Raw genomic sequence first — 24,899 nt, forward strand, 5'->3', positions numbered from 1 at the left:
GATACATGTTTAGTGCATCATAACCACATATATCATTCACAAATGTCTCAAAACATCGATATTCTGGTATTTAAAGTTCATTGACCTCTGAAGGTCATCTGAGGTCAAAGGTAAAAACCGGTCAATGCTCTCTTAAATCAGAAAATGATTTCTCTGTATTATAAATGTATATTTAGTGCAACATAACCACATCTGTCATTACAAATGTCTCCAAACATCAATATTCTGATATCTAAAGTTCATTGACCCCTCTGAAGGTCATCAGAGGTCAAATCAGACTTACCTCCCGATCTTAAAATATATGTACTAACACTGGTGAAAGTTTCATGCTTTAGTCAAATTTTGCACAATTCTCGTGATTTTGAGGGCTTAACCGCTCTACTAAATACTGCGTACGTACGTAATAAACAATACGTACGTACGTAATGAACAATACATACGTACGTAATAAATACGTACGTAATAAATACTAGGTACGTACGTAATAATACTGCGTACGTACGCAATAAATACTAGGTACGTACGTAATAATACTGCGTACGTACGCAGTATTATTACGTACGTACGTAGTATTTTTTTTTTTTAGGTTGTCAAAAATGGCCCTTAGAAAACCCACAACTGATCACACACGTACGTACGACGCGACGTTAAAAAAATTGCATTCGCCTGTTCGCGCGTGCTACAAAACTGTCAAGACTGATGGTCAACACACGTACATTTTCGATGTTTTCTTATCGGATCCTGACGCTCTCTTAATATTTTGAATATCGTTACGTGTTTATAGACCCATTAATCAGCTTTCTTGCACTGTAGTGGTTATTTCATGTACTGAACTATTGACAGCGACACGCCCGAATTGATGCACTTCCCTAATCGGGAGTAGACGCTAGTCATAGTAGTCCCATCTACTTAGATCTGTGATGTGATCGATAAGGTTCTGTGCCGATAGTTTTACAACACGCTCTTTTGTAAATTTACGTAGAATGTCTACAGGAATGGCGACACCAAAATCTAAAATCCCTACAGAGTACGGACCAGACTCTGGAGGAAGAATAAAGGTAAGTATCGACTATCGACAGCAAGATCGTTTTTTAATTCAAATTTATAGACCTCTAATCTAACGTTACATTGTAAGATTAGACTTCTATTTGTAGAATCTACTCTAAATTAGCTAACGACGTAACGTCTTGACGTTTATACACTTACAATTTAATACATGTATATCGATGTAAACTTTACGGAAGTATAGTAAATACTACTCGCCTAGCTAGATTCTAATTAAATTTGGAGAGATTGATATAAATTACCGGATTAAATTTATGTCAATTTTCTGCGAAAATTATAACTCAAACCGGCGTATTAAAAGCATCTCATCTGTTAGCCCGACCAGACGCTGTTACGCTATGCGAACGCGACGTACCATGTACAGCGACTGGGCTGTGTATAGTTACTCATCTGTTGATAATATAAGTGTAAAACTTCAATTGATGCATGCACACATTCATTAACACTATTCACTATATAACGTTATGCATACAAATCTTGAAAATCTCAGTAGTAGAATTATGTTTAGTGTAATATTTGAGGTCTTAAATTCTAAAAACTCAATGCATAATTGTAAGTACCTATTTTTATTTTAACAAATGCCAACAGAAAAATTGACGAGGAATGACTATCATTTAAATTATTAGTGGAAAATTAAGTAAACAGGGAATAATTTTCCTGGTATTGCGTCGCAATTTGCTATGCATATTCACACCACTGCTACACAAACTTTCTTTTGTGATTCTTCCATAGAAGTGTACAGGATACCATTTGAAATATTGTTCATCAGCTGTAATTGCTAATCAAATTTGAGTTGGAAAATTATCCCCTGCCAAAGAAAATGGGATTCTATCGGCGGGCTAGCAATCCGGAGGTCTTGGGTTCGAATCCCGATGGAATCACATTTTCTTCGCTCAATTTTCCACTAAATATTCGTATTTTGAATAAAATCTTATGAGGGAAACTGAATCAACATTTGAACATTAATTCATTATCAATTGGTAGACACATGATCTCTTCCCTTGTGACTTGTGTTTCTGTTCATTGTGATGTTGCATGTAGGGTATTACAATCATCAAGCCCATAGTATACGGCAATGTGTCGCGCTACTTTGGCAAGAAGCGGGAGGAAGATGGACATACCCACCAGTGGACTATCTATGTCAAGCCCTTCAGAAATGAGGTATGATATTTTCAGCATGGTATTCCACTTTTGAAGCATTGACTGATACATTTGTATATTCTTGGGAGGGGGAATATTAGGGTTTTCCATACTTTTGCTAATCACCTGAGGTAAACACAAGGAGTATTTTCCAGGGTGTATTTTGGCTGGTCTGTGTTGAATGTCGCCATGCTCATAATGACGAAGTGAAGTACATATCGTTTACATTAATTTTCACTATTACACTGTATTGGGAAACATAAAATCAGGCATTATTGGCAAACAGGAAAAAACATGTAGCAGCACACAAGATATAGTAAAGTTTTTGCTGAAGTTGTCTAATATTTTTACAGAAAAACTTTGAGGAAATTACTCTTTGTTGTTGTTTTATGAAGCATGAATAAAAGGTGGACTATTAATAAATTTGTGTCTATGCACACTAATTATAGTCTCTGGCAACTTTAGTGTATCGAGATCTTTCAGTTATCAGTGTGCAGTTTCCAGTACAACAGGAGTAGAATCTTTGCATCATAGACTACTGTAAATGTATTTACAGTTGAACCTCTCTTATCCGGCCTCCCTTTATCCGGATCTCTCTATTTTACGGACGCAATCTCGCCGTGATTTTTTTTTTTTTTTTTTTAATAATTACGGGAGGAAAGGGGGATTCCCAACTCCTTGAGAACTCCTACCCAAACACACATGAATTACATATTACTTCCAACATGATTAACATACATTACATCAAATTTCCTTCCAAATTGCTTACCTTCAGACATTTCAACATCCCCAAACATCCCCAAATGTAACAATGAAAAGGTTGCAGTATACACATTACTACATGTGGTATTACAATGGGCTACATCAGTACATGTGTATAATGTACATGTATAAAGCATTGAGTCTCCCGTATCCGGCCAAATCCCTTATCCGGATGAGCCCCGGTCCCGACTTGTCCGGATACGAGAGGTTCAACTGTAATTTCTAGAGCTTGAGTCATAACTGTAATTCCATCAGTGGAGCCATTTTGTTGTTTTGTTTTTCAGGACCTGTCAACGTATGTAAAGAAAATCCAGTTCAAACTTCATGAAAGCTATGCCAACCCTCTGAGAGGTAAGATGATAACTCAGAGGATTTTGTAATGATGCAGGGACTTTGTAGTATGAACACATACCTGTTTTATATGTATATATATCTATATCTATCTATCTATCTTTATCTATATATATATAGATATATACATACTGTACATGTATGTTACAATCTTGTTTTTTGTGTGTACATGTATAATTATAAAGCATGTCTGTGTTTACCGGTATACAAAATTTGTTTAATTTGCCTTTCTTCTACTATCAGTCATGTTTTAAGCAGCCATATCTGTCATGTTATAGATTTATTTAACAAGTTATTTCTACATGTCACTGCACTCTATGAGTGACTGTACATCTTTAATGCAATAAAACTTGCTAACATGCCGACTTTGTTTATCTAGTCATTCAACCATTCTTCAGTTTAATAATTTGAGCTGCAAAAGGATGTACAGAATGTGTCCATTTCCTAAAGTTCTGTGCATTAGTACCACCTCTACACAAAAAATGTTTCTATTTCTATTTCAGTGGTAAGCAAACCTCCCTATGAAGTCACAGAGACAGGCTGGGGAGAATTTGAGATCACCATCAAGATTTTCTTTGTGGATCCCAATGAAAGACCAGTAAGCAATTTTCATTGTGTATTTTCAGTGCACAATCCTTAATGTCACAGGGGGTTAGCATCTCACAGATGTCAAACTCTTTATAGATCATTACTGGCATGCTGTGGGCATGATATCTTGTCTCCAAATGTTTGTTGATGTACACAGTGTTTATTTTATCAACCAGTCACTTTATGATAATGACACATGTAACAATAATGCTGCAGTTTACATAAATTTATTGTTCAATGCAGGTATTCTGAGTGGTCTAGATTCTTGAAAATGAGTGATAGAAACAGCATTTAATGCCTGGTCAGGATATACAGAAATGCTATGTCCTTGCAGCATTAGTTTTGTTTCATTTCTTTACTCATTTTATGTCAACCTGGCCAAACTGGTGTATCACTCTCCTGTTCATTGCAGGTGACTGTCTATCATTTCCTGAAACTTTTCCAATCTGAGACCAACCTGATGTTAGGAAAGAAAACACTTTTTTCTGAGCATTATGATGAATTGGTAAGTTGCATAAACCTCTTGAATTCTTGCAGTCATGATTTGGTCATGATGGCTTATTGTGGTAATTGTCAAAGAAGATGATAGAGACTGGAACATTAGATATCCTTTTAGTGTAGACAATGATGTAAGTACCAAGATTCCCTAATTCAGCGTTAGGCTTCCTGGAAACTTAAACTGGAAAAACACTCAGAGAGTGCAGACCTCCGCCAAGCAGCTCTTATCCAACCATTTACACATATGAAAACAGCCCTGTTTCCCCAATGATAAAGAACTCTGTCTAGTATATCTACAATCGTACCTTTGTATTCCATCGTATGTTAGCCCTGTGCCTTGTGATAAAGTATTGTACATGTGATTATGATATCAACCACGAGTGGGACAACACAGCAGTCCTTTAATGATTTAGTGAATAGATAAGGAATGGGGATTATGATAAAGGTGGTGGTGGTGGTGATAATACAGTGAAACCCCGTTATAACGAGGTCCGTGGGACGGCGATATTACCTCGTTATAACCGGTGCCTCGTTATATCCGTACTCATCAAAAACAAAGAAAAACATAAGCATGACATCATATACCCATCAATGAAACTTAAGAACATCCTTTGCGTTGTTATTATACAATTATGGATCATTGTTATTGAGAGACTAAAGGGAAATTATTTGTGAATTAGATGAAAAAGTAAGGGTTGATATGAGTGAATTCTTTATTTTTCTTCCAAAAATCTCTTCGCATAATAGTTGCACATTATGTTCTTGAGAAGTATCTATAGGCCTATGTTATATTCGTGATTCCTTCTACACCTATCTCTTCCTCTAGTGTTGAACCAGTCTGAAAGAATGATATTTTTTTATTTGTGAAATACAGTGTAAAATGACAGTGAACAAAATCAGATTGCATAAAATGCATTTATTAAGTTTTTCTAAACACCAGCGCAAATGGAGTAACATACATGCTTTGTTTACCGTAACTTGCGAGGTATTTTTACGCTGTTGGTGCCCAGCGGGAATGCGATGATTTCATGAATCATTTCGGCTGTAATCTTATGCAGTACAATGTAGGCATGTATGATCGTTGCGCCCGAAGGGAGTAAAAATGCGTACTTTATTTTCTTCCGAAAATCTCTTTGAGTTTTGTACATCCGTTCTTGAAAAAATATGCGACAGGATTGAATTTGGAAGGTTGTGATCCTTTTTATGCACATCTGTACCTCGTAGACCATTCTGAAATAAAGAAAAATCTTCGTTGTGAAATGCAGTGTTAAAATTGTGATAATGAACAAACCAAGATCTATTCAAACTGTTAAATGTGTTTGTTTCTTTTTCTGAACACCGATTAAGTAGCTTAACGTGCGTTATTCAACTATTTTTACGCTACTGTCAACTGGCGACATCGCGATGATTTCAGAGTAGCATACATGCGTCGTTTACCGTAACTTGCGAGGTATTTCATTTCATGAATCATTTCGGCTGTAATCTTATACAATGTACGATCGTTGCGCCCGAAGGTATTAAAAATGCGTTCTTTATTTTCTTTGAAAATCTCTGCGTTTTGTACATCCGTTCTTGAAAAATATGCGACAGAATTGAATTTGGAAGGTTGTGATCCTTATTACGCAAATCTGTACCTCGTAGACCATTCTGAAATAAAGAAAAATCTTCATTATGAAATGCAGTGTGATAATGAACAAACCCAGATCTATTCAAACTGTTAAACGCGTTTGTTTCTTTTTCAGAACACCGATTAAGTAGCTTAACATACGTTATTCAACTATTTTTACGCTGCTGTCACTCGGCGAGATCACGATTTCATTAATTATTTCGGCTAAAATAATTCACACTCATATTTGCTAACCAGCAAAAGAACTGGAAGTCGGAACTAAAAATGGAAAAGATATAATGATGAGTTGCACACGCATTCCAATTTTCCATTTTTGGCCACGAGTGTCGCTGCATGAAAAGTTTTTGAATGCGTTATCTTTTTCTTCTTTTTTTCTTGTTGCACTGTGGTCTGACCTAATATCACGGGCACGTATCTCGCGAAAAAGAAAATCGAATGATTATGTTCAATAATTTAGTAGGAACATCGGAAGGTATTCCTGTGCCTTATCGCGTGGTTTAGAAGAAAACATGGAAGGAACGGTTCTCTGCAAAACGGGAAAAATACATGGATAGCGTGAATTCGGTTTTCAATGTTTTGTTTGTCACGTGTTTGAAAGCGGCAAGTCAAGAAATGGAACCTCGTTTTATCCGATCAAATTGCTTATGTTTTTCTTTATCATGATGCACCAAAATTTCCTCGTTATAACCGTAATCTCGTTATAACCGAACTCGTTATAACTGATTCGTTCTGCCATAGGTTTACACACAAAGGAAAACGGGACCGAAGCGATCACCTCGTTATAAGCGGTTCCTCCTTACAACCGAACTCATTATAACGGGTTTCACTGTACCATGTACACATTTCTTTCCACCATCAGATATTTCAAGATCCCACAGCCATGATGCAGCAGCTGCTTACTGGAACCAGGAATCTTACATTGGGCTCATACAAGCATGAAACAGACTGTAAGTGACTTTCAAGTCTTATATTGTGATATTGATAATGTTGATAATGGTTCCTGTTTATAGAACCCACAATGATTATCAAGTAATTCATTATGTGTTGTACAAATGTGAGGATATGCACTACAAAGAATTACTGTATTAATATAACAAGTAATCATGATGTGCATTTTGTCACCATTACCTGTATGCCAAGCTTTGAATCTCATTATGTGTTTCTGCAAAGTAGCTAGATTAAGATGTTACCCTCCTTATCTGAAATACTCAGAAAAAAAAGTGACATTTCATATTCCAAGGAAGATTATATCTAAAAATGTGCCATAATAATCCAGATATGATTTACCCAACAACAAAATGTCACAAAATATGTGCATTTCCAATATGTGTAATGTGGTTTATATGTGAGCGAAATGGCAGTTACTCCTAGCAATGACTGAAATTACATGAATTCATAATTTTGAAGTGTTTATCCGATGCAAAATCCCATCACTTTCATAAAGTGCTGTAATGCGCAATCAGCCATACACTAATATCTGTTGTGATTGCATGACTATATTTTCGTTATACTGAGTGATATGATAACCCTGGGATGACAGAGAATCATCTCCACACTCTGTCTTGCAGTCAAAGAGTTGGAGGGAAAGACAGTGGCAGCACTCCAGTCAGCACGGAAGAAGATCCGACATGAGATCCAGGATCTGAACGAGCGACTGAAGCAGAGCAAGGAAGCCATCCTTCACTTTAAGGAGGAGATACGTAAGCTGGAGGAGTCTGATGTGGAGAAGGAGTGACAGTGATGCCATCCATCCCTGGCTAGTATCATGCTGACAACGTGCTATGATGCACAGCAGTAAAGATCTGCAACATTAGGAGGGATTATGAATTGTGACATTCTGAACGGCATGGCAAGCATCAGCTGAACGTAGAAGGTTTCTGAAAGAGTCACTTGTAACAGGTGGAACACTTGCGGACACAGTGATCATTGTGGTATGAGGAGGTTGCTGCTGAGATTTATGAGTCAGCAACCAAAGTTGATGTGTGTGACTGAGCCATCTCTAAGATCTGAGTGTTGCTCTCTTGCTGAGTGCAGGCAGGTGTTAAAAAAAATGCTGGATGAATGTCATGTGTCAAAGGTCAGATATGAAGCATAACTATGTGAGAACCAGAGAATGAGATGTCACCTATTGGCTTTGAATCCACATGAAGGTGTACATAGAATGAGTGCATTCTCTACAAATGCCTTCAAAATTTAACTGCATCTCATTCCAGGTGATGCTGTACTCAATACCTTATGACATCTACAACGTTGTACATGTATCTGGCATGATAGAGAATTTGTGATTGCATCCCATGCTGCTATGTATCACAATGAACGCAGCCTACAGTGGTTGGCAGTGTGCCGTATTGTAAACCATGAGGTCTAAAAATAAGATTTGCCACCATTCAAACTGCACATTGAGTATTCATTATGAAGGACAAGTGCATTCAACCTCAACCAACTTATCATCAGGCAAGTAGGTAATCTGCATCTGTTTGAATTATTGTCATCTTGCTTAGAAGCCAATCAAGGTTCTGTTTTTACAGAAGTCTTACCAGCCGTTGATACATAACTAGACTTAGCTTATTCATCAGAAGGATGAGTGTGTGGTGAAATGACTGGTCACTGAATGTAATCTGTATGTGAGTAATGAATGTGCAGAAATGATATAGGGTAAAGTCAGTGTTATTGACAATTCATGTTTATTATACCCCCGCCACACGTAGTGTGAAGGGGGTATATAGGAATCATCGTGATGTTGGTCAGGCGGGCAGGCGGTCGGGTGGTCGGTCGGTCGGTTGCAAAATCTTGCATCGCGAACTCCTCCTACAGTTTTGAAGCAATTTTAATGAAACTTAGGGTAAATGATGATATTGAGGTATAGATGTGCAAGACATGATTTTTGTGTTTGTCGGACAATGCGTTGCCATGGTAACCATAATTTTACCAAAACCTTGTGGATTGAATAACTTCCATAGTATTTAAGCAATCACTTTCAAAATTGGTATCTATAATGATCTGTAGATGTAGTTATGCAAGACACCCTTTGTGTTTGTACTTGACAAAGCGTTGCCATGGAAACCGCATGTTTTCTTCGAAATCTTGTGGAGTGAACAACTTCCAGTTTTGAAGCAATCGCAATCAAATTTGGTGGACAGTATGGCCTTGAGGCATAGATGTGGAACACATAAACTTTGTGTTTGTCGGACAAAGCGTTGCCATGGTAACCATAATTTTACCAAAACCTTGTGGATTGAATAACTTCCACATCATTCAAGCAATTAAGGTCAACTTTAGTATGTATGATGATCGGGAGGTGTAGTTATGGAAGACACCAATGTGTTAATATAAGAAAAATGTATTGCCATGGTAACCACTCATTTTTGTATCAAATTGAACCAATTAATCTATGAAGGTGAAATTTGGTGTGTATGATGCTCTTGAAGTGTAGTTTTGCAAAATGTCCTTTGTATTTGTATCGGACAATGCGTTGCCATGGTAACTGCATGGTTTTTTTTAAAATCCTGTGGAGTGAACTTCTTCCACAGTTTTCAAGCAATTGAAACCAAATTTGGTAGGCATTATGGCCCTGAGGTATAGATGTGGAACACATAATTTTTGTTTTTGTCACACAAACCGTTGTCATGGTAAGCACAATTTTTCCATAATTCAAGCAATTAAAGTCAAATTTAGTATGTATCATGATCTAGAAGTGTAGTTTTGCAAGACACCAATGTGTTAGTTTAAGGAAAATGTGTTTCCATGGTAACCACTCATTTTTGTATCAAAATAAACCATTTAAGCTATGAGGGTCAAATTTGGTGTATATGATGGTCTTTCAGTGTAGTGATGCTGGGGGAAAGCATGTTTCCATTTGCTGTAAGTTTTATGCTCAGTGTCAACTCTGTAATTGTACAGTAAACTAAAATTATTCTGTTTCCAATTCAGTGATAACCTTCAGTGATAATTCTAGTTTGTCTTAGTGTGAAATACATGTACATGGTGTTTACAGTAGGGAGTTGATACTTTAAATATTTGTCCTGGAGTGCACAGATAGTTGTGGGTGATAGCCCTGATATCTGTACTGGAAGACATGTTCCAGTATTATGCCGTTTACAAGTACCAGTGAATCACCACCCCTTTTAAAATTGATGATGTACATGCACTCACTGTGTTCCCCTAAAACTTCCATTATTTCATGTTTATGTCATTGCATACATGTACAATGAGGAATACAGAAAGTACTGAAGTGTAACCCTGTGGAGCATGTCTGTGTGAAGAAAAGTTTGTCAAACTGTAATGCTGAAAAATTGGGTGAAAATGTCAATTAAAAATGGTGATGTTGATGATAAAATCTTGGTGGTTTCTGTGCATTTGATTGTGTATGATAAGGGAGTATATTGAAGAGTTTACAAGGTTAGTAGAGAAACCAATAATGTGCATTGAAGTAAACTTGTATGTCAAACAAAATGTCTTTTCTTTGATTCATAAGTACATGTACTAATTTTATCAGCATAAAAAAATCATGCGAAGCATCAGAGTAACATGTCTAAATGATTCAAACTTCCAATTTTTCAGTGAGAAACACTTTAATTGTTTGCTGTTTCCACAAAATCAAAACATGAGATACAGTATCTTCCAGTCACAGTAAAACTTAATCTGAAGATGTGAATGACACAGCTCTTTGTTTGATATGTCTACCACTACAGTCACGATTTAAACAACATGCAACCCATTGCAACCTAAGACCTTGGCTTTAAAGTGTTGTGCTTTGCTAGAATAGTAATGCAAATGGTGTCTCATGCTTTAGTCTGTTAAAACTCAAAACCATTGCCCACAAGGTAAATTATTGCACAAGGTTCAGGTTCTTAATAATGTATACATGAGGAATGAGAAATTGGAAACACTACAGAACATTATAGGCTATTTCAATTTCTTGTCACAAAATGTATACAGGCAGTCTGATCAGGGAGATACCCCACCTCCCTGGTCTGATGATGTGTGATACATTTCATTACAATGTAAATGGAATATGTAGATATTGCTTCGATGGACATTACAAAGCCTTGTCGAAGATGTGTTGAACATTACAGCTACTTCACAAGTGTGTAAAGACACAAGACTGAAATCATACATTTACCATGAATGTTTGGGATGAAGGGAAAGCTCATTGGTTATACATGTAGCAGTCACTTTCACTCACTAATGTTGGTTGTATGGCACAGTCTGAATCAAATTAGAGTGTATAGTGTATTTGGAGAGAGAGAAGGAAGGAGTTGTTCACTATTACATATTGAAAGTGAAGACAGCTTTGGAACTGATAACATTGGATTTCTGGTCATAGCACATTAGAATTACATCTTGTTCACATTGTTGGGAGGGCAGAATAATTAAAGGAAGTTTCTTGGTAGCAAATATTGATTGCAGTTACTTGTATTTATTATATTTTAGTTTCTTGGCAACAATGCCCATCTTCCCATTGATTATAAAGATATTACATCTTCTCTTTCAAATGCATCACAGAAGTCTTTTATTCCTCTACATGTGTCAGATTCTTCTGTCTCATTTTAAAGACTAAGAAATTAACATAGGAGGATGTGTAAGCTTTACTGCTCTCCCTGCATTTCTTTTATCAGATTTTTTTTCACACAATACACAGCAGTTTTGTTTGTTTGTTTGTTTTTTTGCTTCAGCATTCAAGCATTTTCTCTTTGAAGAGTACACTTAGTACACGTATCATCATTTGGTTTTGTTTCTACTTTCTCTGAATATGAAATATGCAGAAACAACCCAAAATTATCACAACTGCATAAAATGTGCATGTTCACATAATACATTCCAATGAAAGCAGGGACATGATTACTCTTAAAGTTCTCTATAACACACCAGAGTTTCTTATTAAAAGCCTGCTTAATGAGAATATAATGGTGCACAAAATTCTGCGTATATACATGTACACAAGTCTTAAGCTACCAATAATTTCTTGCAACCCAAGTTTACAAAGTACCGTGTATTGGAATCTTCTTCTTCGTCGTATCCAACATTTACGTAGTCATTAGATATTTGGCCAGGACTTGGCACATCGCTGAGCCTTTTCATTTGCAGCCATCAATTGGAATTGAAAGTATGAGGTAGACAATATTTTGTCTGACAACTGAAATATCAGTAACCTTTACAATCACTTGCAAGTTCTACGGTCCTGAAATGAGTGGATATTCAACCATAAAGGAATTGTGTCATTAAAGCATGGGTATACAGGATACATGTTCTTTTGCTTTAAATAATATTCATGGCTTTAGACCTTTGACAAATCACACAGTACTGAAATAGGCTGTGTGTTCAGGTCTTACATCACACATGGTTTTGATTGCAGATGAGTTTATACCTTTTTTGAAAGCTATTGAAGAGTTTTAATGAAGGAGAAATCAAGTTATTTCAATCTTAATTTCACTCAAGGAGGGAAAAAAGAGGTTTGCGTATTTGCACCATAACTGTCAATTATCTCCAATCTACAGATATGGAATCTCTTTGAAAAATTGAATTACACTGACATTTTTCAGTGGATCAGCATTGGCTAGGCCTACTATTCATCTCGTAACTTTCATATGGAAAGAACTAAAGAAGCTACACTCAAGTAATCAAAAGCAAGATTTTTTTTCTTCAAATTCTTACGTCTACACTATTATGTCTGGAAATTAAGTGAAGATTGGTTGTCAATGTGGTCTCTATACTTGATGTGTCTTGAAAAATTTTAGCATCAGTATTTGTGTCTGATATTTTGTCTGAGAGTTTCATCATTTCAGGCATCCAAATGTTTTGATTCAACATTTAATATTGTTCAATACCTCGTCCAATTCACCTTGATTGTGAACCATACATAAGTGAGAATACATAAATGAGTGATATTTCACAGTTCTGAAACAAAAGAAATCATGACCAGTCAGAAATGCTTGTCTGTAAAGAAAGATTATAAGTATACACGCTCAACAGTGGAAATTTGATCAAAATGGGGGTAAAAATCACGGGAGGTTTTTTTTTTCTGATTTTCATAGAAGAGTTCTTTAACATTCAATCGGAATGTTGAATGTATCTGACAGTATGGCATTTCATATTCAATGAGATTTGTAATTTTGCGCGAGGTCTAGAAGAGTCCATTTTATTTGCAGATAGAAAATGTAAACAATACGGCAACGTTTAGAAATAGAGCAACCCTTGCACAAGAGTCTAGTTGCCCTCTTCGTCAGACTCGGACTCGGTGAAGTCAAAGCTCGTCCCCTCTTCGACGCCCTTCCGGTCATCGGGCAAGTCCTCAGAATATCCGGGAAAGAAGTAGAGCTTCTTTGTCAACATCGTCTGTGGAGCCGGCATCTGTTTGTACCTACCACTGTCTGATTCAAAGGCCCGAGCCACAAGATTATTGACCTAGAGTCACAGGGAAATAGAACCATTTATAAATGACGTCTAGCTATACATTGTATTGTGTAACATGACAAATGGAAAAGAAGTGGGAAAGAGAATGTTCAAGATGTAGCCATGTTTGTCTCCTCAAGTGATGCAACAAGTGTTTATGCCTTGTAGGCAATATACTGAGTTGTTCATAGATGTGCACGAATAATTTTGAATCAATCAGCTATATAGAAATGACTTAAATTTCAAATCTTTGAGTATATTTCTTGAAAAAAAGGACGTACACTTTGAGTTGAAATGATTTGTTAAAAACTTCAAGCACTTTTAAATACCACTGGCTCTACTATGATAAATTATAACACAATGCTGAAAATTACAATGATTATACTGTATGATTAATCATAACAATGATAAAGTACACTTTCAGTTGTTGTGACTTCATTATTGTTAGCAAGATTTCTCCTCTGTCATTCAGACCTACCTCTGTCATCATGGAGAGGAGGTCCTGTGAGTGAGCAGATCTTAGGAAGACTTCTGTCAGAGCCTGAACGAACCAACTTCCTCTATCTGAGTTCCTCCATGACACAAATCCTATAAATGTCCATAGAAAATCAATACATGTGATATCCAGCAATCACAATTACAGACTGGGTGATCCCTCTTTCCTAACATTTGTTAGTTTTTGTTTTGCTTTGTTTTTTGCCTTTGATTTGTTGTGCTTTTTTTTTGGGGGGGGGGGCGTCATTTCCTCTGTCTATAGCTATAGTTCAGAACTCGTATAAAATCCTCTATGGGTTACTTTTTTTTTCTTTCTGACTTCATTGAATGCCAAAAATAAGTAAGAAAACAAGATTCATGTAGGTTGTTGCCTTATGAAACTACATGTATATGCGACCATGAATTTGAATTTAAGAGATTCTAGACATGGAATGGACAGTCGCTTCCATTATCATGCAATACGTCAAAGTCATACTGATATTTTCATGACGTGTTCACATGTCAATAAGCGTTTAATCGAACAGATTATTTCAGTATTACCATGCACTAGCTGATTGGCAATTGAATCAATGCTATGCATGTTGGTTTGAGAAAAGGGGAAACAAAAACACACCCCCCCCTCAAACTGTAACAACAGAAGCAATAGCAGCAGCTAAAGAAAGAAAGAAAGAAAGAAAGAAAGAAACAAACAAACAAACAAACAAACAAACAAAAACAAGACATTTTATTACCTGGAACTGTGGCATAGGCCAGCAGAACGTCACTCTGGGTTGGTAGTTTATACCCGCTTGACGTGCTAGAGTCCTCCAAGTCCATCTTGTGCAATCCCTGTGCCATGCTGTCCACCATGCCACCTGCCTGGTCCGACGAAGTAACCATGGTGCTATCTGTGTCATCAACTCCCTCGTCAAATTTGTCTGGAATAAAGCATACGTTACGTCATCAGCTCGAAACGTCATCGCACTGCTTGACAATGACAATTTATTCCGGCATCATTTTCATCACCCATACATCATTTTTATCATCATTTTCATAAAAATGAACTTCCCCTTCATCACTGTGTTCCCCTTATTATCATAATTATATAATACAATGACAATGTAGTTTGTCTGGAATAAAGCATCAGCACTCGAAACGTCATCCCCCTTTTTGACAATGATAATTTATTCAGGCATCATTGTCATCATCCGCTTGCACCCATACGTCATTTTCATCATCATTGTCATAATAATGAACTTCCCCTTCATTATTGTTTTCCACTTATCATATCAATTTGTCTTTTGCCTCTTGAAATCTTCTTCTCTGTCTTTCTTTCCTTCTTCTACTATTGATCACATCGGTTCGTCACCCGAGATATAGGAAATACAAACTGCAGATGATATGTGAAGTTGTCAGTAGGTGATATTCAACCGAGGATCATACTCAAAGGTGGCGGTCTGGTATACCTCCGCGACAAGCTTGCACGAAGAAGAGCTTGGGTTTTCTGGCCAGCGTCGGACATCGCTTCGGGTTGAATAAATCTACCAGGTCTGCTATAACCACTGCTGCGTCATCGGTGCCGTAGATGACATCACGCTCACCATGGGTTAGGATGGCTACTATCAGGCAGTCATAAGGCAGATGGCTTCTACGAGAAAGCGCCCTTAGGCATTGCATGATTGCCTACAGTGAGAGAAATTAATGTATAAAAGCCTTCAACTTGAACATTTCAATTCCCGCCCATTCCCGGTACATTCCCTTTCCAACAGAGAAAAAATGCGAGGAGTGACACTGATGAAATCAATAATTTGGTCTTTACTGAAGTCGGATACTATACGTCTGGCAATGTCTTGACGCTTAAATTGAATTCAAGTGGCATTATTATTCGCAACAATCAACTTCTGTTTTCTTCGTCGGGATGATATATAGATGAAACAAATGATCTGACTGAATTTTGGCGCATGTATTGGAGTGTGAATGCAAAAGACTGTCGTCAAATATAAGCATATACAATAGCTTGAGGATACTACAGCCTTAATATAGAGCGAGAAAAAAAGGGGCAAAACATATTATCATGTATATCCTTATCGAAAACAAAATAATACAGAAAAAGACCAGATTGTCATTCTGCCATCACATTGCGACAACAAAAAATTGAATAGATACAATGTATACTATCCGGGGAGAAAGGAGAGTGAGGTGAATGCTGGTGCAAGTGACTGTGCCCAGCAGGCGCGCGGTAAACGAGATGCCCTTTTCGATAATAAAACTTAAATATATTTATTAAGTAGTTTAATCTAAAAAGACTTTATTATGTGATAATGCCAAATGCTTTGCATGATAACGCGCCATTTACAATTAAAAAAAAAAAACCCCAACAACACTAAACTGCTTGTCACGTCTTACAACAAGGTGACGAAATCAAAAAGTTTTTTTATCATTAAAAAAATTTACTGACGGCTAAAGTTTATAAGTCGCCTGTGAGAGATAATAATCTCATAGGCTTGCATCATTCCAATGTTAATAAACATATATAGCAAGTACTTGAAAAAAAAAAGTCGATAAGGATTTTAAACCGAAATATTATGTTCATGTGACGCATTCATATCTTCACATAATGTTCCAATTACGTATCTTCAACCCTTCTTCAACAGGATTTCGGCAGGAAAAGGTGTATAGAGAAAATTATTGAGATCTTCCTTTTTTGCTTGTGCCTGACAATGAAAGTTGGTATTTTGATATACTAAACCCGCCTTTCCCAATGTTTCCGGCTTGTATTATAGTTTGTATTTTTGTCTTTCTGGCATCCGTTTCCCACATCTGGCAGACTTGACATAACTAATTACTGCTTGCATGTTGTTGGGGTTTTTTTTTTTTAATTCTCTGGAAACAAGTAAACATTGAATTCATGTAAATTGTTACAGCATTATATTGATTCCTGATAATAGTCTTTGCTGCAACTCACCCTGCTCGTCAGGTCCTCGCAAACCGTTACATTAAAGTAAAGTTGTCTGAAGACATTCTCCAGATTATTTCGATCGATGTCGGTCCCTTTACGTGTTTTCCTTGTCCTGAAATTCTTGTTGTTGATGATCACCGCATGCCCTCGTGGTTGTGCTGACATTCTGTACACCTGAGGTTTTCATAAAACAGTTTGATAACGTGACAGGAAATCACCAATCCGAATAAGACTAACGACGTAATAGAGTACGATTATGGAAACGTTTTATAGCACGTATCAACATAGATTACGGCAGGATACACGATTAGATTTTATACTGTTAATTCCCGAATCCTGTTCACAGCAATGACCAATTAATACAGAAACTCGGAAATCAACAAAAGGAGCAGCATAGATTGCATTTTATGCAGTTCAAATATTGACTTCCGAAGTTAAGAAAATTTAATGGAACGTGTTTGTTGACACACACAATATCAAACCAAAGTCAAATCGGATGAGATGACGATTTAAAACAAAAAGAAATGATCTTGATCTCGATTCTTATACGAACTTGCTTATCAAAAAGTTAATCTTGTCAAAATTCTCAACAGAAAGAGGATCCCTTATTCACCTTATATTAACGTCCAAGCAGACAAAGGATTATCAGATGATGTATTCTACCCTCCATCTCTATATTTTTATTTGTTATACAGCGACTGATATTGCTGTTTTGTGAAAACATGTGAGCAATTTAATTCAACGGCTGTCTTATTCCTTCTTTCACGTATTAAGTAAATTCTGTATAGGTTGGATTTTCGCATGAAAACATCAGCGCGCTATGGCATATTTTGCCGTTTCTGTCTCTCAAGAAAATTCCTGCTGTCAAAATGGATTACTAGTAGTTGATATTGAACAGAGGCAAAGTATGTGTGAGAGTTCAAGTCACACACTGTACATCTGTAGCCCATAAAAGGGCAATTACCTTTTCAGTATCATTTAGATTAAGATAGGAGGAAGAATCAGGGGAAGAATTCATCTTGTCGGTACTCAGGTCACCTGGCGATCCCGGAGCTGGCCAGGGGGCTTTGACGACAGAGGCTGCTGCATGGAACAGAGAACCAGTCACGACCAGGTTATCATACTCTGTCATTATGATCTTTTTAAAAACTTTTCTTTGTAAATCAATAAAGATGTAAACAGCATTTTCCAATGGCCATATTGCAGTATAAATGTCTTTCGAAAAATCACGCAGAACTGTGAAATCCCATACATTTCTGATCTTATTCTCAATTCTCCAGAAAATATCACTTTCCATTTAGTCTTTTATTGTACTCTACCTATTGAATACATATCACAGGAATAATGGCCAAAACTGCGAAATTCTGTATCATATATTTTTATAAATATCTTTTAGTGGCTATCATGCTTATGTTCCGTCACACGTCAACTATCATCTTACCACGCAAGTGGATGAGTTCCTGTCCTATTAGAGATGCTAATTATAAATATATACCTAGTATCTATTTGCTATAGTCTCATTTTTCTTAGGGGAGCGTCTTCAGTGTTAAGCACAAAATTTTGAGCAAAGATGGACACAGCACGATAAAACCATCGCACGACTGCCTGTGGAGTTCCTCAGGCTCGGCGTGAGTTTCATGACATGAGCGATGGCAAATTCTTCGTGTTTAACCTGTGATTCTTATTGTGTGCTCTTTGAGTAAATTTATTTATAACGATTCGCATCGTCGTGTAATAGTCTCTGTGTGTGATGTGGGTGCCATTTTTTGACCTTGTTTCGCCTTTTGATTGACTTTTGAACATGTTTAGAGTCAACTTCGCACGAATTTAAGATTCCATATTCACACTGGCATCACGTGTCAACTTTGGGACACAATGCTTTTCCCGAGGGTCTGCCATCATATTATATCACCCCACCATTGCCAGATACTCAATTTAGCATCTGTTGCTCTGGGTCAAGGTGGGCAACGTTGAACATCTCCAAGGACGTAAGCACTTGTCCGGATTCGAACTCGAGACCGCCGTCTCAAGTTTGATCCATTACGTAACATAAGCCCACAGCATAAGAATATCATTGTCATCGTATGATGCACAGGACAGAGTGGATCGGTGAGAATTGTATGCGCGATACTGTTTAAACCAACGAGAGCAGCGAGTGGGTTTTAGACTGTTCCAAAGTTAAACGAGAGCATCCAATTCTCACTGATCCACGAATTAGGCCTGTGCATCATTTGTGTCATGAAATGGGCCCACAAATTCATGAAATACAACCATTTTCCCCATCACGCGTCCGGTACACCTACAACACTATACAAGACTGGTCTTGAGCCATGCGTTCGGATTTTACCAGACGCATGGCTCAATGAGGATCAGTAAAAATCAATGCATGACAATAATTGACCAATCAGATTACAGAGATTCTAAAGCCCATTTTATAATACTTTGTAATTCTCTTCATTATGTTACAACTACCAGTAGTTTCCCCAACAATTTGAGCTGATTTGTAGATTTGTTGAGGTGATCAAAGTCATACCTGAGAGTTTGCTAGTGAAAGTCTTGGATCCGGTCTCTGTTCGGATGGTAGGTCCGATGTACCCCAAGAGCTCCGCCAGGTACACCTGATTGGCCTCCACCAACGATTCGACGAATGCGTGGAACGCATTTGGTCCCCTTGTTTCTAGGTCCATTAGTAAAGCCTGGTTCCTTGCCATTTTGCTAGACTTGGACTGTCATTGGTGCAGCAAACATTATAAACATCGTACAGATACTGTATGTTGCGATGATCCGAATAAAGATGAGTTAAAGTAAGTCAATCCACTTTATCATACTGTTACATATTCACAACATCTTCACTGCAGTGGGTTGAAAATATGCAAATATGTATGTGCAAACGATAACATGGAAGAATTTCTGGAGATAAAGTATTAGCAGGTTTCGAGATACTATCTTCCCTGATATTTAATCTTTGGATTTTTTTTTTGCTTGTCCCTATATATATATTTTTTTTTTTGTATTCTATAAATTTCCCTTTCTACTTTTCTTTTCGTAATTCATTGTGTTTCTTTGATCAATGATCAAAAGGGAAAAAAAGGCCCATAGGACCGACACTTTAAGCCCTATCTTATAATATCGGCCTTTTTGCCTAGTGCCGAAATGATTGGCTGTATGACTCATTGACTTTCTTTTTTCAATGTCGAACTCATGACCAGGAGTCATGACCCTTGTGACTCATGGGTATCCTTCTCTTGGGATGACCCCAATTCTGATACCAGGGGTTGGTATTAAAAGAAAATAAATCCATTCAGCAGAGCTTCATCCGACGAAACTCGTGACACGTTTCCCACGCTGACGTTGACTTTCATTAGTCGAAATGACTAACTTACTTCTTCAAGTGATCTTGTAAGTATCATTCAGTAGGAGTGTTACACGGGTTAGACTTTTACCCGACGGTCATAATAATTCACAATCACTCATCTCAAAAGGCGTTCGCGCTGGCGCGCTCAGTTATATCGCAAGGAGGTACCGTCCTCCGTAGTTATCGGATCTATTATCATTGCTCTTCTCTCACGGCTGTCAATGCTATCAACAACGTGAAGGCTTTTGACAGAGACTAAAATACCCCTGCACAACAACAACAACAACAACAACAACAACAACACAACAACAACAGCAACAGCAACAATTTTGGTGCGTGTCTGCCCATACCATCGTAGCTTTATGATATAAACTCATTCCGATGTTGACACCAGTCTACCAGATGTATTGGTTACGTCAAAACATGCATGGAAAGGACTTCTTTGAATGTTATGCCTACATTGATCGATTTTGGTTTTGCTTTTACATTCTAAAATTGATATACAGCTTGAATTTCGAAGATTCATATCTCACAGACGATTCATCCGAACGAGAATTTGAGAATACTCATATACTGTATATCTAAGAATACTAACCAGAAATACTTCTATATGATGAGGTTGAAAGATCCCCTTTGAGATGAGTTTCTGGAAAACTAGATCGGTGTCAATATCCCTAGCAAGATCCAGCAGACGACTGCGAAGTAAGGTCCTGTGTCTCTTTTCCATGCTGAATGATCCTTTCAATCTTTTCTTCAAGATAATGGCAATCAAAAAACATTCGTAAGACTTTCCTTCAGTTTGATTTTGAGTCGTTATTTAATTCTTATTTTGTTATGCAGTCATATTTAGTTTCAACCAGTGTTTCACCGGTAAATGTTTCCGAAGAAGACGTCCCGTTATTTGGTCATTTGGAATACGACGTATTCAGAGTGTTCAGTCTATTCGCAAATGTTAATGTACGATACAATGTTTTATTGTAAATTTGGTGTTACAACTCTCTTGAACTCGCGCGTATTTTATGAATACATATGCAATCTTATATACAGACAGACAAAATTAACATAAAAAAATATGACTTGCGCCTTATTCAGCGAAACTTCAGCAAAAGTTTATAAAGTTTGATCAACATTTCATCGGCAATGTCAGAACAGCAAATATTGCCAGTACCGGAAGACATTTTTTTTTTCTAATGAAGAATGCATAAGAGAAAATGACATAAACATTGCAAAATTCTTGGTAAATCAACCACACATACATTACGGATCATGTTATAGAGTAGGCTTCACAGGGCATAAATTAAGAGATAGAAAACTATACAATCATGATTGAAATGTAGTGCACAAAAATGTAAGACCTGGATGTCGAAAGAAACATTTAAACTCGTCGCAGACTCGGGTGTTTTCGTTTCCTGTCCTGAAGTGAAGTGATCACAACACTTGAAGTTATCCGAAAACACAAAGATAAGCAGTTATTCTTGTTGAAACGGCGCTTTCGTTATACTTGCGGATAAGTGGAGCAGTGATATTACAGTAGTGATATACTGTGTATTCAGTTCTAACAAATTCTTTGAACGAGTGTATTCTGGTCTGACTTTGCCTCGTCTGTCTGAAGTTCATTTATTGTCATAGGTCTATATTTCATTATCAGCTATATTGGAATGCTGCGGGGCAATAGCTGCTCGTGCAAATATGCACAAGTGGATGCTAGTACTTTGGTAAAGTCAACAGTATAATCGGACGCATAATCATAAACGCTGTGAATACACGCCTACTGTGTATAACACGCAGGAACAGTTAAGGGGATATCCCAGTATTTTAGCAGAGTGGGCATTCAAGCATTGTACACATGTTGTATCATTGTAAAATGACGATGATCACTTCTATAAAATTTCATCGTGTTGTAAAAGTATGAAAGGGTATAACTAGAGGTAAGTGAAGAAACTTATGTTCATGCTGCCAAAAACATTCGTTCTAAGGATATAATATGCACATCACACACACACACACACACACACACACACACACACACACACACACACACACACACACAAACAAACACACACACACACACACACGCACATTACCTACACCAACTCCAGATAAGTGGGGTAAAACAAAAATGTGTAGTGAAGTCGGTGATAAACAGTGTAGTACTTCATGAGATGCAAAACCAGCCGAAGACCAGGAAGTCACAAACATCACGTCACAGACGACCTGCGTTCAAAGTTTAGAAGTATTTGAAGCAAAAGAGCATGACTAGTACGCCTTCCTCATATTCACGTATACATATATTTCTATTATGTATCTCAATTACATGAACGTAATCAAAGGTTGTGGCGGATCTTGATTAAAGTATATGATAAAAAGGCCTACGATCAACGGCGTAAATCCGTACTGAGGAGTGGGGGGGGGGGGGGGGGGGGTGATCGGCGACAGTCACCATCACCACTATTACAAGCCCATAACCGGACCGGCGCAGCCCTGGTTGGGGGGGAAGAGAGAGAGAGAGAGAGAGAGAGAGAGAGAGAGAGAGAGAGAGAGGAGAGAAGCTTGGTTCCCTCCCCCCCCCCCCCATACACACACACTTTACAGGGATCGAATGTCCCACTCTTTTGCATGCAAAATGGGAGGGAAGTGGCAGCAAAAATATGAAGACTTTTTGTTCTTGTTTTTGTTTGTTTGTTTGTTTGTTTTTTTTGCTTGTCAGCCGACTTTCGGCGAAAAATCAGACCTTATAAGTATGAAGACTTTTTTGTTGCTGTTTCTCTTGTCTTTTGATGTTCTTTCTTCTTGACTGACAGGCGATTTTGACACCCCACCCACCCCCCCCCCCCCCCCCCCCCCCACCCACACGAGGAAGATTTTGCATTTTCAGACCTCAAATTCAGCGATCTGGTGCACACTTTTGGTGAAATTTGGGATTTTTTTTCTATCAAAAAACAAGTAAGAAAAAGAAATATTCATATATAGATAATTGAATGACTACATCGTAGTATTTCAGCTCTTGCTCCGCCTGTGCGACATCACTGTTTTTGCGTGTTTTATCGACTTGAAACAGTCCCACATGATTAAGGTAGCAGTACATTTTATGTAGATTATTATTGAACAATATTGCCTATAAAATGATATCATTTAAATAAACTTCTTGTATTAATTCTTACGCTGAAGATCATGAACGCGACCGATCCCGAGCGAGCGGAGCGAGCGAGGGGGGGGGGGGTGTGGGAGGAGGGTGTCCCCCCTCCCACGGTGAGAACTTTTTGCATTTTGAGTTGTACATGGTGCAATTTGATGCATGTTTTTGCGCATTTTGTCGACTTGAAACAGTTTCACTTGTTTAAGGTAGCAATATATTTTGATATCGATGATTATTATACAATTTCGGTATAAAATGGAATAATTTGAATAAACTTCTTGTATTAATTCTAACACTGAATATCATGAACGCCACCGAGGCCGAGCGAGCGGAGCAAGCGAGGGAGACGGGGGGGGGGGGTGGTGGAGGGGAGGGTATGGGAGGGGGTGTTCCCCCTCCCACGGTGAGAACTTTTTGCATTTTGATGTTGTACATGGTGCAATTTGATGCATGTTTTTACGTGTTTTATCGACTTGAAACAGTCCCACTTGTTTAAGGTAGCAATATATTTTAATGTCGATTATTTTATAACAATTTGGCTATAAAATGGTATCATTTTGATTAACTTCTTGTATTAATTCTAACACTACTCTTGATATCATGAACGAGACCGAACCCGAGCGAGCGGAGCGAGCTGGGAAGGGGGTGAGGAGGGGTGTGTGGGAGGGGAAGTTCCCCCTCCCATGGTGAGAACTTTTTGCATTTTGATGTTGTACATGGTGCAATTTGATGCATGTTTTTGCGTGTTTTATCGACTTGAAACAGTCCCACTTGTTTAAGGTAGCATTGTATTGTGATGTAGATTAATATAAAACAATTGTGCTATAAAATGGTATCATTTGAATAAACTTCTTGTACAACTGTATTAATTCTTACACTTAATATCATGAACGAGACCGAACCCGAGCGAGCGGAGCGAGCGAGTGAGAGGGGGGGGGGGGGGGAGGGGGAGGGGATGTTCCCCCTCCCACGGTGAGAACTTTTTGCATTTTGATGTTGTAAATGGTGCAATTTGATGCATGTTTTTACGTGTTTTATCGACTTGAAACAGTCCCACTTGTTTATGGTAGCAGAATGTTTTGATGTCGATTATTATTGAACAATTTGCCTTAAATGGTATCATTTAAATAAAATTCTTGTATTAATTTTTCCACTGAATGTCATGAACGCGACCGAGCCCGAGCGAGCGGCGGTGGGGGGGGGGGGGGGGGAGGGTGTGGGAGGGGGGTTTCCCCCTCCGACGGTGAGAACTTTTTGCATTTTGATGTTGTAAATGGTGCAATTCTATGCATGTTTTTGCGCATTTTGTCAACTTGATACAGTTTCACTTGTTTAAGGTATAACAGAATATTTTGATTTAGTGTAGATTACAATGACCAATTTGCCTATAAAATGGTATTATTTTGAATAAACTCATTGCATTAATTTTTACGATGAATAATTATCATGAACGCTGTCTGTTAAGCAATTCAAACAGAAAAAGCAAGCACACGAGGGTGTGGATAAGGGGCATTTCTCCTCCCACACGAAGGTGATTTTGCATTTTCAGACC

At 37.7% G+C, this 24,899-nt stretch overlaps 2 protein-coding genes across 3 annotated transcripts; one reads left to right on the forward strand and one right to left on the reverse strand.

The window, feature by feature from the left end:
* The first annotated feature begins 703 nt into the window (after positions 1–703).
* Positions 704–7,844, forward strand: LOC139735895 (YEATS domain-containing protein 4-like). 2 transcript variants are annotated; one of them, XM_071646650.1, is made up of 8 exons: positions 708–712; positions 983–1,058; positions 2,107–2,226; positions 3,252–3,318; positions 3,822–3,916; positions 4,319–4,411; positions 6,891–6,978; positions 7,600–7,844. In XM_071646650.1, the coding sequence occupies exons 2-8, from the start codon at positions 984–986 to the stop codon at positions 7,764–7,766; spliced, it is 705 nt and encodes a 234-aa protein (XP_071502751.1). In that variant the 5' UTR covers positions 708–712; position 983; the 3' UTR covers positions 7,767–7,844. The 2 variants fall into 2 exon arrangements, with proteins under 2 accessions (XP_071502750.1, XP_071502751.1); XM_071646649.1 differs by having other exon boundaries at positions 704–1,058.
* Positions 7,845–13,122: 5,278 nt separating this feature from the next.
* Positions 13,123–19,567, reverse strand: LOC139735856 (caspase-3-like). The gene is made up of 7 exons (XM_071646602.1): positions 19,390–19,567; positions 17,821–17,939; positions 16,863–17,030; positions 15,364–15,580; positions 14,650–14,835; positions 13,902–14,011; positions 13,123–13,435 (listed from the first exon to the last, which is right to left on the reverse strand). The coding sequence occupies exons 1-7, from the start codon at positions 19,565–19,567 to the stop codon at positions 13,238–13,240; spliced, it is 1,176 nt and encodes a 391-aa protein (XP_071502703.1). The 3' UTR covers positions 13,123–13,237.
* Positions 19,568–24,899: the final 5,332 nt, after the last annotated feature.

The sequence above is a fragment of the Diadema antillarum genome, unplaced genomic scaffold, assembly GCF_040938485.1.
Source record: "Diadema antillarum isolate AM-2024a unplaced genomic scaffold, OU_Dant_1.0 seq00000604_RagTag, whole genome shotgun sequence".
In the NCBI taxonomy this organism is placed as follows: Eukaryota; Metazoa; Echinodermata; class Echinoidea; order Diadematoida; family Diadematidae; genus Diadema; species Diadema antillarum.

Coding starts and splice junctions, on each gene's coding strand:
- LOC139735895 (XM_071646649.1), top strand. CDS start 984: ATGTCTACAGGAATGGCGACACCAAAATCTAAAATCCCTACAGAGTAC. Junction 1,059..2,106: donor ACTCTGGAGGAAGAATAAAG/GTAAGTATCGAC, acceptor TGTTGCATGTAG/GGTATTACAATCATCAAGCC. Junction 3,917..4,318: donor TGGATCCCAATGAAAGACCA/GTAAGCAATTTT, acceptor TGTTCATTGCAG/GTGACTGTCTATCATTTCCT.
- LOC139735856 (XM_071646602.1), bottom strand. CDS start 19,567: ATGGCAAGGAACCAGGCTTTACTAATGGACCTAGAAACAAGGGGACCA. Junction 17,031..17,820: donor ATCTAAATGATACTGAAAAG/GTAATTGCCCTT, acceptor TGAAAACCTCAG/GTGTACAGAATGTCAGCACA. Junction 14,836..15,363: donor CGTGCAAGCTTGTCGCGGAG/GTATACCAGACC, acceptor GCTTTATTCCAG/ACAAATTTGACGAGGGAGTT.